Source organism: Hyperolius riggenbachi, chromosome 2, assembly GCF_040937935.1.
Source record: "Hyperolius riggenbachi isolate aHypRig1 chromosome 2, aHypRig1.pri, whole genome shotgun sequence".
Classification (NCBI taxonomy): domain Eukaryota; kingdom Metazoa; phylum Chordata; class Amphibia; order Anura; family Hyperoliidae; genus Hyperolius; species Hyperolius riggenbachi.
In genome coordinates this window covers 275,174,917-275,189,223 of record NC_090647.1, presented here as the reverse complement: position 1 = coordinate 275,189,223, position 14,307 = coordinate 275,174,917, and the positions used below count along the sequence as shown (strand labels likewise).

Here is a 14,307-nt window from a genome sequence, read left to right as displayed (position 1 = left end):
AGTCAGGACTGAGTCAGGACTGAGTCAGGACTGAGTCAGGACTGAGTCAGGACTGAGTCAGGACTGAGTCAGGACTGAGTCAGGACTGAGTCAGGACTGAGTCAGGACTGAGTCAGGACTGAGTCAGGACTGAGTCAGGACTGAGTCAGGACTGAGTCAGGACTGAGTCAGGACTGAGTCAGGACTGAGTCAGGACTGAGTCAGGACTGAGTCAGGACTGAGTCAGGACTGAGTCAGGACTGAGTCAGGACTGAGTCAGGACTGAGTCAGGACTGAGTCAGGACTGAGTCAGGACTGAGTCAGGACTGAGTCAGGACTGAGTCAGGACTGAGTCAGGACTGAGTCAGGACTGAGTCAGGACTGAGTCAGGACTGAGTCAGGACTGAGTCAGGACTGAGTCAGGACTGAGTCAGGACTGAGTCAGGACTGAGTCAGGACTGAGTCAGCCACTTACATACCTGATATTTAACTCTTTCAGTCAGATAGAAAAAAAGGAACACAGCATCGTTATTTTTGTGCTAGGCACTGTACATAAACATGTCTATCTCATCATGTCACATGTCACCTCGGATATCCTTTAAGCATGTGACAACTCCAAATCATAACCGCAGAAAAAGTTTTGAAAGTTTTAATGCAGGATTAGCATCTTTATCACTTAATACACTCAGACCAGTTGCTGTTGAAATTTGATTTTTATGGTGACAAGACTGCTGGTATGGAAGTAGTTGAAAGAAAACTTTGCAGTATAAATGATAGGCAATAACTAATTTAACTGTTAAGAGTGCAGGAATCAAGGATTGTCTATATGCATAGAACGGGTTTAAAAGATTGCTGGGCTTTCACTCCAAATTGATACAGACTATATATCTGTTAAATAACTTATATACTCAAGTATATTCCTCCCCCAGCTTTTACTTTAAAGAATGGAAAAGTTATTGGCTCACGTATAAGCCGTGGCAGGAAATGTAATTCAGGGGGAATTTTAGTGATGGCCACGTGTTTCTTTTAATAGTAGACAAAAGTCCTGCAAATAAATGGAGAACTACAGTGCTAGACAAGAGAGGTAAATGCTCCCCTATCAATCCAAATAGTAGAGCGCTTCAGTGCTCGCCACCAATAAATTCTTGGAAATTGAACTTGCCCTTGGAAATTTACATTGTAAATGTCTATAAAAAGTTTCTGGGGCCATTAAGCTTGCTTGCTCAAAAAGGGGACAGTTAAAATACCTTAGCATATGGAGATTGGTGCATGCTTCTTAAAGGAAACCTGAATTGATTTTTTAAAAAGTTTTACTTACCTGGGGCTTCTGCCAGCCCCCTACAGCCACCCTGTGCCTACGCTATCCTGTAACCATCCTCTGGTCCCCCACCACAGCTAAGTTTCGTTACCGCCGACAGGCAAGTCAATGGTCACTGCGCCTGTGCGGCCCTGGCCTCTCACGTCCTCGTTTGCCCTCCCGTAGCATCCAGCGCAGATGCAGTACGAAAAACCTCTTACTGCACCTGCTCAGGATGCTCCCAGCAACAGGATCATGTAGGAGGGCACAAGCAGCCAGGGCCGGGTAGGTACAGTGGCTATCGACTTGCAAGTCACAGTAACGAAACTTAGCTGCGGCGGGGGACCGGAGGATCGTTCCAGGACAGCTGCAGGGGGCTGGAAGAAATCCTCAGTTAAGTGGAACGCTTTTAGATTTCAGGTTTCCTTTAACTACCTCACTACCCACACTATGCACAAAAGTAACACCCCAGCAACCAGAGTTGGGCAGCATGTAGAGTGCGTGCTTAAGCTCACCAATCCGCGCCGCCAGGAATCCTTTTTTATCTTCTGAGGTCTGGGTAAATGCAGTGCTTTTTTTCTCACCAGTTTGCACTTTGTTGGGATTTTTAGTCTCCTTTCAGTCCAGTCCAGGTTCTGAGCCCCAGTAATATAAAGATGCATTTCTTTGCCATTGCCTAGCTGTGTATCTGTATGGCATCTGGGCCCCCAAACTGTCACTCTAGCAATCAGATCCGATCACTACAGACCCATAGGGTAGTAAAAAATGATCTACTACATGCCAAACTAGTAATGAAATAAGGTATTTGGGGTATCAGTTTAACCGGGAAGAGCCAAATAATAAATTTGAAGTGTTTTAGCAAAGGCAATTGTCATGTGAAATTTAGGTAGGATGATAAAAAGTGTATTTTCTGCTTTTGCGTCTTTTTTTTCTTTTACCCTGTAAAATGCCTATAACATACTTTTTTGAGGGGGAAAAATATTACCCAGAGACAGCCTAGAATGTCCTAAAAAAGTCAATGACAAAATTGTAAAAAAAAATGGTAAGGGGTAAAAACACTGGAATGCAAAGTGCTTAAGGTTACAATTTAAAGGGTGGGGAAAAAAAGAAAAAACAAACCTTTTTTATTGTTTGTTCTTAATATTTCCGTGCAGGCTTTAGTGCTAGACTTCATGTCACTTTGTATATAGAGCATACAAATAATCTGTATTTGGTTTGTTTCCTAATTCTTTAACAAGTTAAATACAGTTTGACAGTATATAACAATTGTTTTTGTTTTTTCTTTATAGGTAATAAAAAATAGTAAAACGAACCTTCCAGAACTGGAACTCTTTCCACGCTATTTGCTTTTTTTGAGACAGCAGCCGGTGACCCGCCAACAGCAGTCTAACATCTGGGTGAATATGGGTATGATGAGCCTGAGAATGTTTCCTCAGCATTTACCCAGAGGTAATGTAAGAATGCAGCAAGAATGAGATGGTATAGTCTTCACGCCACTGTAATGCCTGCTACCTCTGCAAACTGCATTCTCAATTGGTGGGGCTATCACTTGAGATCATGCACAACAAAAACATATCTCGTATATAAATCCTGCAAATTCTAATTATTTGCAGGGTGCCTGGAGCTTAAAGAAAACCTGAGGTGTGTTTAAAGAATGTTATCTGCATACAGAGGCTGGATCTGCCTATACAGCCCAGCCTCTGTTGCTATCCCAAACCCCCCTAAGGTCCCCTTGCACTCTGCAATCCCCCATAAATCACAGCCGTGTTGTGAGGCTGTGTTTACATCTGTAGTGTCAGTCTCGGCTGCTCCCCCGCCTCCTGCATAGCTCCGGTCCCTGCCCCCATCCCTTCCCCCCAATCAGCAGGGAGGAAAGGGATGCAGGCGGGGACCAGAGTTCTGCAGGAGGCGTGGAGAGCAGCAGACTGACACTATAGAGATAAACACAGCCAGCTCTGACAAGCTGTTTGTCAGCAGCGTGGCTGTGATTTATGAGGGATTGCAGAGTGCAGGGGGACCTTAGGGGGGTTTGGGATAGCAATAGAGGCTGGGCTGTATAGGCAGATCCAGCCTCTGTATGCAGATAACATTCTTCAAACCGTAATTGTAAACCCCTTCTAAATTGTATTCTTAACAAATATTCCATCATGAGTGAACACCACTTATCTCCTAAATTCCAGCCTCCAAATTGTACAACAAAAATCTTTTCCTACTAGTGAAAATGTCCTAGCACCACCTTTTTCAGTAACTATAGTGCTGATGGTTTTTAGTATACAATAATTTTACCTGTTCAGAATTTAGAAAAACCAGATCCACCCAATTATTATTTTGTTGTTTTGAATAGGGTTTTGGGCTGTTTCACACCGTGGGTGAACATCGCTACTGCATAGGCTCTGTATGGGCGCATCCACACTGCAGCATTTGCAGTCCCAAAAGTGTAGCATGCATTAGGAATGAACATGAAAAATGTTGGCAAAATCACAGATGTTTTTGTTTGTTGTTTACAATTACTCCCAAAGGGTGGCACGCAGGGCTTTTGTGATTGCCAACACTGCGGTATGAATGCTCCCATTCGGAGCCACTGCATTAGTGATTTGATGGCAATTTTCAATCGCAGTGCAAATGCCATGGAATAACCTTCAGTGTGAAACAGCCCTAAGATACAACCAATAGCTTATTATAGCCTTATTATAGCTGTAGCTTATTATTGAGATAGTATTGAGCTGACTTCCTTTATTAGCTTCTCACAAGTTAATGCTAACCATGAACTAATACAGTAGTAGTCCCATAAGGCAGAAAATCTCACATGAAGAGGAGCAGAGACCAACAGAGAGTTAAGAAAAACCTGGCTAATACTTATATTTTTCCAAAATAAGTTGGTGGTGTCATCTTCCCTTTCAGTAGCAAACTTTTGGAGAATATAATGGTATTGACTGCAATCTAAAATTCTCTATGGGGAAATATGTGATGGCACCGTGCATAAAGCTGGTGCAGTATGGGGTATATTTATTATTAGTGGCCAGCTCCCTGAAACTTATTAAAGCAAAATATGTATTTCTGTTGACCACTACTTAAAGGTGGTCGCTAAAAAAACCCTCTTTAATCTGCTGTCCTAAATTAATTTAAGTAATTTGCCCCTCTCCACCCCAGTTTCATTGAAGATATGTAAAAGTATAGCACAGGCACGCTATCTTCTTTTGCCTAATCTAGAGAAAAATGTTTTTTTTCTGTAGGGCCCTTTTCAGCACAATTTTGGAAAGAAATAGTTTAATATTTTATTTATCGGTAGTAGAGCGCAACAATTTCCTTTGATCATATGGCTTTACCGTATATACTCGCATACAAGCCGAATTTTTGACCCCCAAAAAGGGGGTCAAAAGTTGGGGGGTCGGCTTGTATGTGAGTGTTTCCTGGTGGTCGGTGGTCCGCGCTCCCCGCTCCCCCCCCCCCCCACGGCCGCCGCTGCTATTACCTGCTTTAGGCAGCGGCCGCTTCTTAATCCGGGTTCCCCTTTCATGACGCGTATAAGTGATCACAGCAGTGCGCCCGGCGCTGCTGCTGTGACGATGCAGGGGGCAGGAAAGGGCGGTTCCCCTGGTAATGGCGATACACATCGCCGCTACAGGGAGCCGCTCTTTCCTGCCCCCTGCATCGTCACAGCAGCAGCGCCGGGCGCGCTGCTGTGATCACTTATACGCAACATGAGAGGGGAACCCGGATTAGGAAGCCGCTGCCTAAGCAGGTAATGGCAGCGGGGGACCGCTATACTGGCCACTACCTACCTATACTGGGCACTATACTGGCCACTACCTACCTATACTGGGCACTATACTGGCCACTACCTACCTATACTGGGCACTATACTGGCCATACTGGGAACTATACTAGCTATACTGGGGCACTACCTACCAATACTGGGCACTATACTAGCTATACTGGGGAACTACCTACCTATACTGGGCACTTTACTAGCTATACTGGGCACTTTACTAGCTATACTGGGCCCAAAGTAGCTATACTGGGCCCAAAGTAGCTATACTGGGGCACTACCTACCTATACTGGGCACTTTACTACCTATACTGGGCACTATACTACCTATACTGGGCACTATACTACCTATACTGGGCACTATACTGGCTAAACTGGGCACTATACTAGCTATACTGAGGCACTACCTACCCATACTGGGTACTATACTAGCTATACTGGGACACACTGGGGGGATCACGCGGCCTGCACCAATCCAGCATTTCCTACCCTCGGCTTATATGGGGGTCAATCATTTTTCCCTGGTTTTTCAGGTCAAAGTTGGGGGGTGGGCTTATATGCGAGTCACCTTTTATGCGAGTATATACGGTATATAGTTTTCATCCATCCATAAATTTTACAGTTTTTGTCCAAAGCAAAAATAAGAGCTTGTTTAATTTCAAATGAATCTTGGTAACTTTTTATTTTCTTTTTGCTGTGCACTAATTAATGTCAAATCGGTGATTAATTGTGGCTTTTTTTTTAATAAAAGGAAGCTTTCTTGCTGTAATCTTACAACTAATCCTCTTACCCGTAATTGCTGAAAATTTGCTTTTTTCTTTTTTAAGGGATATTGTGGTACAATGTGGGGTACAGTTAAGGTAACATTGTTGCTTTGCTACTCAGAATGCCGTCTTGCGTGGCTTTATGTGAAATAAGGGTAATGATATTGCATGTTCCATTAAATCTTTTATATCTTTGCTATATCAAGTGATTTTTGTACATTTTCCAATAGCAATAGTCTGTTTTTAATGTTTGTATTTTTTTCATTAAGTAAAATTGAATAGGTTTAATATAATAGGTAGGAGAGCTTTAGGAGTTGGTATAGAAATGTGGAATGACTGAGTTTTTGCATATTGAAAAGTCTATTAGTAAAAATGTAAGTCTTAAGACTGACTCTAGTATTTTTATTTAAATGCATTTTCCAGCAAAAATGTTAATTACTGTAAATACTAACGGACAAAAAACAATAATGGGTATCTCTGAAAAATACAGGCCCCATTTAATATTTAATACAGTAACACTATGTGGAATTAAATATGTGACAAAGGGCTCTGATAAAAGCTAAGAAACCACAGGTTTCTAACTTTGGGGTATTGGGATTGTTCTAGTCTATTTTTTTTTTAAATTGAATTTTGAAACACAAAATGGTCTAGAAGCGTTTAAACTCTTCTAGTGAATAATAATGGCACAGAAGTTTTCTTTAATACCCCTAACCATCAGTTAGAATATATTAAGAAATGTTTTTAATAGATTTTTTAACAGATCTAATGTAGTTTAGTTACAGACTAACATTTAGAGAGGAGCTTTAATAAATAGAAGTAATGTATGGTTATGTTTGTTAATTCTTGTCTTCGCACAAGTTGCAGTTTGAATTGGGGCATGTAGTCAGGGTTCAATGAAGCAACTCATAATGTTGGTGTAGATAATCACATGACTTGCAAGTTTGCTGATGTGTACATAAATGTCAGTGTTCTGTATTGGCAATAACATGATCACGTGATCTTGCCATTTGACTTAGGAAATGTGTGTATTTCTGCTGTCGCTGTCAAGTGCCTGATAGTTGGGTATAATTTTTGCTGAACGCCATTCTGATGTATTTGTTTATAGAGGTATCGCATTAGAAAAAGCACTGATCTGAACAAAGAGAATAGAAAAGAGGGAAACCAAAAATGTCTGCTTTTACATCACATAAAAATGTCTGCTTTGACATCACACGAAGTGAAAAAATTACCATGCAAATATCAGTGACCAATTGTAATAAATAGATGATCCAGGATTTTTCGGCTTCCATTTGATTTTAAGCACCGAGCATTCCAACATAATGACAAATGGAATTTAGTTCCCTTAAATCCCAAAACACTATTGGAATCGAACGGATTGCACTGTTGACTACTATGCTGGATATTTTGGTGGAACTAGTGCTTTTCCCTTCATTTTCTTAGCACATGTGTCTGTCTGTGTATGTCAGGCAACTCTGCTTCCAAAGTTTTCTAGTAGGTTGTAGTAGGTTTCAAAGATATTTTTTTTCTATTTGCAAATGTAGATGTATCATGTATATGATTGGATAAATGATACCTGAATTTTGTAAGAATTAACATTTCTTTTTAAAAAAAACAGGAAATGTGCCATCTCCAAATGCTCCTTTGAAGAGAGTCTTGGCGTATACTGGATGCTTTAGCAGAATGCAGACCATAAAAGAGATCCATGAGTATCTTTCCCAACGTCTGCGCATCAAAGAAGAAGATATGCGGTTGTGGTTATATAATAGTGAGGTACTTGGACAGCTTTGCTTTTCTTAAAAATTATGAAAAAAGCTTGATCTATGGATAGTGCATGAAAGCCTAGATTTGCGTAGTAGATGAGGGTTACACTTACCTTTTCTGTAGGGCCATTTTTTTGTGGCTGCTAGACAGTGGTTTACGAGCAAGGATCATACTGGTTACAAGTACGAAGCATGAAAAAGCATGGAGTCTGCACTAACCTCAGGTTCATGCTCTGTTAATTCCCTTTACCAATTCTGTTTGCAACCTATGTGCATCTGTTTGATACCAAGGTGCCTTTTCTTTCATACAGGTGACTGCCATTATCATAAAATTTCTGATAATTGAAGCGTCTCTATCATTTAAAGAGAACCCGAGGTGGGTACTAAGAATCCTATTAGCACACATAGGCTGGGTCTGCACATAATGCTCAGCCTCTGTTGCTATAATGTCTCCCCCCAGCCCCCCCTTCCCCCTGCGCTCTGCTGGCCCCCATAAAACAGAGTGTGTTGATAGCAGGCTGTGTACATTCACACTGTCACTCTCCGCCGCGCCCTCGCCTCCTCTATATCTCTGCTCCCTACCTGCGCCCCTTCCCTCCCCGCTGATTGGAGGGAATGGACGTAGGCGGGGTGCTGCGATATAGAGGAGGCGTTGGAGTGGCGGAGAGTGACAGTGGGAATGTAAACAGCTTGCTAGCGACTCGTGGCGTGTCACTAGCACGGCGTTTGATTTATGGGGGCCAGCAGAGCACAGGGGTCGGGGGGGGGGGGCTGCGAATTATATGCAGCCCCAGCCTCTGTGTGCTAATAGAATTCTTAGAACCCACCTTGGGTTCTTTAAGTGTAGTCGTAATGAGTATAATTGACAAAGCTGATGTGCTCCTTCAAAGTTACCTTGTAAAGTTTGCCATAGACTTTATCTGTGACCAATGCAGAGGACTACTTGTGGTCAAGCCTTCCTAATACTGGTAGTGGATCCAACCCAGAAGACATAGTAGCACACCCAAAGGAGAGAGGGGCACACAAGAGGCAGTGACTGAAGAGAGGACAGACAGTGACTGGAATGCAGAAGTGTTAGCTATCGAGCTCCCTCAGGTCTGCCTCACTGCATATTACTCTGCATCAGGTAGTGTAATTACTAGTGACCTGGTGGAACCTGCAGATGGGGAGGGATGTTTCTATTTGCATCAGGGCCTCAGGGCAAAATTAACCTAGGAGGGGGCTCAACCCACATTCCCCATAAGCAGCATTTTAGGGGCCTTTTATTTCTGACTAATACCCCCAAGGCCAACAAACCAACTGCTGGGTTCTCCCAGGTCCAGCCTCCAACTCTATTGTAGTCCCCAGGGCCCCATTTTTGTCATTGTAGCGGCTCACCTATCCCTGATGACTCGCTCTTCCATTAGTCCATGCATTCCGGTCTTCATCCTCAGACGATAATGCATGTTATTATGTAATAGCATGCAGCGGGGTCACTGAGGAAATGTGGCGAATGGGGATGAAGGCAGGAACACACGGAATAGCTGAGGGGTGTGCCAGCAGAAACGGGTGAGTAGCTACGCTGAAGAAAACCTAGGGCAATTGCCCACTTTGCCCCTATGGAAGCGCAGGCCCTGCCTAGAGGTTTTCTGTTTATACAGGATCTAGCTTTTGATTATTTGCCGTTAAGAAATGTTTTTATTTTTTTTTATCAGAACTACCTCACTCTTTTGGATGATGAAGATCATAGACTGGAATATTTGAAAATCCAGGATGAGCAGCATTTGGTTATAGAAGGTATATATATTTTGCTTTCTAGTTTTAACAGTTCGTGAAAATAATTAGAATGTTTTTTTCTTACTGCAAATCACCATTCTAATGTTTTGCTAATTTATAAATACATGGAGTAACATATTCATAGGCCTCTTAATGTCAGTAAAACTTTGAATGTAGGACAGGGCTGTTTGTCCTGCAGGCACATGAATACAGTGAACTGCCACAACACATCAGAATAGAAAGGCTTGGTAGCAGATTTGTATAACTGTGTAAGAAGTTACTTTGCCATGGTATATGGTATTAATACTATGATGTCTTTCCAGTTCGCAACAAAGACATGAGCTGGCCTGAAGAAATGTCATTTATTGCAAACAGTAGCAAAATAGACAGGCACAAAGGTATGTATGTGCTTAGAAGTATTTGATTAATGGGCTTTGTATTAATGGTGTTTACTAAAATGGAAATTTGAGGAATAGATAAACTAAAACTGTAATTATTTGTAATGGGTGCAAATAGTTTGCTTAAGGAAATCCTTGCAATGTTTACCAGGTATATGAAATTTCAGCTATGAAATACTCTTCCCCCCTAGTATCCTATGCACAATGCAACATGTGACATGATAATCCCTACTGGTACTTTTATAGCAATACTGTTTACGCACAAGCAGCATTGCTCCACCTAGTGTTTTTGTAAAATGTGATGGGGAGAAGGGCTGCTTGTTTGGAAGCTGCATAGTGGGATAACTTGACCTTTGTCCCGAGCGGAAAAAAAATTACCAAACAAGTAACACTATAGCCTTATAAGTGTCATTGCTTTGATTGCCATTTTCTGTGAAAAAAAGTGTTTTGTTTTGGGGGTTTTGCACACCTTTCTAAATGGTTGTCTTCATGAAGAATTAGGAAACTGCTTCTGGCTGAAAATAATCATTACTAACTGGTCTGATATTGCTGGCAGCAGACCAGACCTGCAGGTAATAGACCTCTCCCCAGTATGGTGTTCTGGAGTCTGTTCTGGAGGTCAAGTGCTTTGATGCCGCTTCATTTGTTTTGTGATAACTGTTTCGGTACTCATCACACTTTCCCATTGCTCAGCTGATTTCAGCAATGCGTTTCAGCATAGGCAGCACTGTCTGATGGGCACACGTTTATGCTGTGCATTCTTAGAATTCACATCTACATGTATTTCTGTGTACAGTTTAAAGGAGCCAGCTCCGCATAGAGAGCAGTGCCATGCTTTTCTGTAAACCCTATGCCCCACTGCATGGCAGAGCATCAATACAAGAGTGTGTCTGGGCCCTAACACAATTCTGGACCACATTCTGCAGTTTTATTTTTTTATTGCGGTGTCTCGTGTGAAGCATTCAAAACTTTAAGGTTTTATTGATTAGCTGTTTTCCTTCTCACAGTACCCACTGAAAAGGGAGCAACAGGTCTCAGCAATTTGGGAAATACATGCTTTATGAACTCTAGTATCCAGTGTGTCAGTAACACTCAGCCTCTAACGAAATACTTCATCTCAGGGAGGCATCTCTATGAGCTAAACAGGTAATCAAATGTGTTGCTTTTTCTTAAGCTTTTTTTTAAGTATGGTATGTGTATGTTGCTTAATAATAAAACCTAAGCTTTGAAGCTGGCTATGAATCAGAATTCCACCCTCATGTCTGGCCCATTGAATTTCAATATAACTTGTACCTGAAATTAGTTTTGGCACATAGCTAAAACATACAAGGCTTAAAGTAGGAACGAGACAATGTACAATAACAGAAAGGTGGAGATAAACAATACATCGGAAACCAAAAACAGTGCATCAGTGACAGGAATCGACAAGCAGTGGGCAACAGCAACTTAAGGGTGAAAAGGAGGAGGTGATCCTGGGGTGGGGGTGGAGTGAGGTCAGGAGTTTGACAGGGGAAGGGAATAATGTGTTCCTGTGCCTTAAGGTCCTGGTGGAGGTGGCCTGGTACCTCAAACCTAAGGGGAGCCTGCTGAAGAAGCGATTGCCTTGATGGGAGCTAATGGTAGCTATCCTTAATGCTCTGGAACACAGGCTGGAGTTGTAGATGAGGTCAAAAGGGGAAGGGAATTCCCAATGATCCTCTTTGCTGATTTGAGGAGCCAGCTAACCAGACCACGAAGGATAAACAGAGTACAGATTCATTAGTGGTGGAGTAGTAGCACCTCAGAAGCTCCTGGGCTATATGGAACTTTTTTTAAGTTGACAAAGTAATAACCTTTGCTAGGCTTTCTTTTGGGTAGAAGTGGTCTTAGCCCTAGATCTCAGGTCACCCAAGATGGTTGTGCCCAGGAGAGGAACACAGGATTCCCTTATCGATTTCAGTACTGTCAATGTAAATCCGTGGCGGTTTAAGAGAACGTTTCCTGAAGTTGATGATCATCTTTGTGGTTTAGGGTTTGTTTAGGACTAGTTTGTTCTTGCATCAGTAGCATACTGTATCAACCTCTTGACGGTAGGCCAGATAGTCATTCTTGGCTACAAGGCCAACGATGGTGGTTCTTGGTAATTTAGATTGATACAGCAGAAGGAAATGGCAGCGCTTCCAAACAGAAGCTGCACCTGAATTGACTACCTGCACAGGTATGCAGAGCTCAAATAACGGGCAGATTACACACCTTGCATTCAAAACAGGTACAGTAAAGGGGGGCGTTAGCTTCAGCATAAGTTGTGCACAAATTATCCCTAATAGACTCTCCAACGGCGGTGACGTGCCCCATAGGAGAGAAACTAACCACTAATCTAGCAGTGAAACATATAAAAAAGTGAAGCATGTTCAAACAATGAAAATTGTCCAAAAAAAAAAAAAAAGGTTAAAACCTCAAACTAATGTAACAGTGAAACATATTCAGCAGTGAAACATATCCAACAGTGAACCCTAGCTAGTCTAAAATTAAAACCATAATCCTTACCTGGTGCAGCTAGCCATAAATGGTATACACATTTGTTCAGAAGACAGCAAGCAATGGGCAGCGCTCACAGGCTGCAAGTGAAGTGAAAGCTCCAGAGATATGCCCAGCCCCTTGGGGCTAAATACACACCTTGAATACAAATCAGATGCAAATTATGTGCTAACACTAATCTAAATTCTAAAATTTGAATGCAAGCTGACACCCCAGGGGTGTCAGCTTGCATTCAAATTTTAGAATTTAGATTAGTGTTAGCACATAATTTGAATCTGATTTGTATTCAAGGTGTGTATTTAGCCCCAAGGGGCTGGGCATATCTCTGGAGCTTTCACTTCACTTGCAGCCTGTGAGCGCTGCCCATTGCTTGCTGTCTTCTGAACAAATTTAGATTGATAGTTTAGGAAAAATTGCTTTACAGATATGCTGGCTAGCTGTCTGCTGAGCGGTATCATCTGTGCTTTAGACAAGGAAGGAAGAGTTGGCAGATGCCGTAGTGACTGGTCCATATGTATCAATTATGGTGGAATAATAAGGAGAAATCACACTGTAACCACTATCGCCACTATGATTTTCTTGGATGACAAAAATCTGTTTTATGTATGTTCCCTAAATGTTGAAAAACTAGGATCCAGGTCCTGCCTATTCAACTTCACTGGCTTATGTTCCCAGTGTGTCTTGGTCACAACTGGCACTTGTAAAATGAACAATGGTTATTCAAGACATTTTTTTTCAGGATTTTTCCTCTGAAATTCAAAGCAACATTTTTACAGCAAACCTATAAAGTGGAAAGTTGGGTGGGAATCTCCATCACTCTGTGAATAAAGATGGGCTTTGTGCTGCATCCATTTCAGTCTGTGGGTCCACTAAAATAATTAAGCAGGAGAATGTTGACTAACTTTAATGTGTTGTCATGGAAGATTCACTTTAATGGCTCACTTTAATTTATATTGCACTTCAGAAATACATATATATATGTGTGTGTATGTAAGTGTGTGTGTGTGTGTATATGTATATATATATGTATGTATTTATGTATGTAATGTGTGTGTATGCTTGCATGCATGTATGTACGGTATGTATATCTCATTACCTAACAATAAACTATCCTGTCCTGTTCTCTAGAACAAACCCCATAGGAATGAAAGGACATATGGCAAAGTGTTATGGCGATTTGGTTCAAGAGCTGTGGAGTGGGACTCAGAAGAATGTGGCACCACTTAAATTAAGGGTACAACTTGCAATATTGCATACTGTGTATATTACAAACCAGTGCTGTTGTGAGAAATTCCAGAATATTCTAGTGTTGATCTTAGCTATTCTTTGTGGGGGTTTTTTTTTTGTTTTGTTTTTGAGAGCGAGAGAACCAAATAACCTACAGTATCTAAAGTGAGTACACCTCTCACATTTTTGTAAATATTTTAATAAATCTTTCCATGCGACAACACTGAAGAAATTACTCTTTGAAATAATGTCAGTGTACAGCTTGTATAACAGTGTAAATATGCTGTCCCACAAAGAAACTCCTCACAACCATCAATGTCTAAACTGCTGGCAGCAAGTCAGTACATCCCTACTTGAAGAATATCAAAATTGCTGTCAAATTGTCAATATTTTGGGTGCCCACCATTATTTTCCAGCAGTGCTTTAACTCTCTTGGGCATGGAGTTTACTAAGGCTTCATAGGTTGCCACTTAAAACCTCTTCCACTGCTCCATAACGACATCACAAAGCTGGTGCATGTTAGAGATCTTGTGCTCCTCTACCTTTTCGTTTGAAGATGCCCTACAGATGCTCAGTAGGGTTTAGGTCTGTAGACATGCTTGGCTTGTCTAGCCAACATCTTTGCCCACACTTTCTTTAGTAAGGCAGTGGTCGTCTTGGAGGTGTGTTGAATACTGATCCCTGCCAGGTGACATTCCTCATTTATGTGTACGAGGTTTAAAGTAAACCTGAGATGGAGCAGGAAATAAAAATATACATACCTGGGGCTTCCTCCAGCCCCCTTCAAGCTCATCGCTCCTTCGCTGTCCTCCTCCGCCTTCTGTTTGTTCTGCAATTGGCC

At 41.7% G+C, this 14,307-nt stretch overlaps 1 protein-coding gene across 4 annotated transcripts in view; it reads left to right on the top strand.

The window, feature by feature from the left end:
- The window catches only part of USP32 (ubiquitin specific peptidase 32), a 244,139-nt gene that overhangs the window by 175,334 nt on the left and 54,498 nt on the right, over positions 1 to 14,307 (top strand). For 3 of the 4 annotated variants that reach the window (XR_011026247.1, XM_068268723.1, XM_068268725.1), the window contains 6 exons: positions 2,566 to 2,725; positions 7,425 to 7,579; positions 9,264 to 9,345; positions 9,648 to 9,722; positions 10,730 to 10,868; positions 13,368 to 13,473. Coding sequence is in view for 3 of the 4 variants with exons in the window: in XM_068268723.1 (XP_068124824.1) it covers positions 2,566 to 2,725; positions 7,425 to 7,579; positions 9,264 to 9,345; positions 9,648 to 9,722; positions 10,730 to 10,868; positions 13,368 to 13,473 (717 nt within the window). In the remaining variant the exon portion in view is untranslated. The remainder of the gene's footprint in view (positions 1 to 2,565; positions 2,726 to 7,424; positions 7,580 to 9,263; positions 9,346 to 9,647; positions 9,723 to 10,729; positions 10,869 to 13,367; positions 13,474 to 14,307) is intronic. The other variant, XM_068268724.1, reaches the window with a different exon arrangement.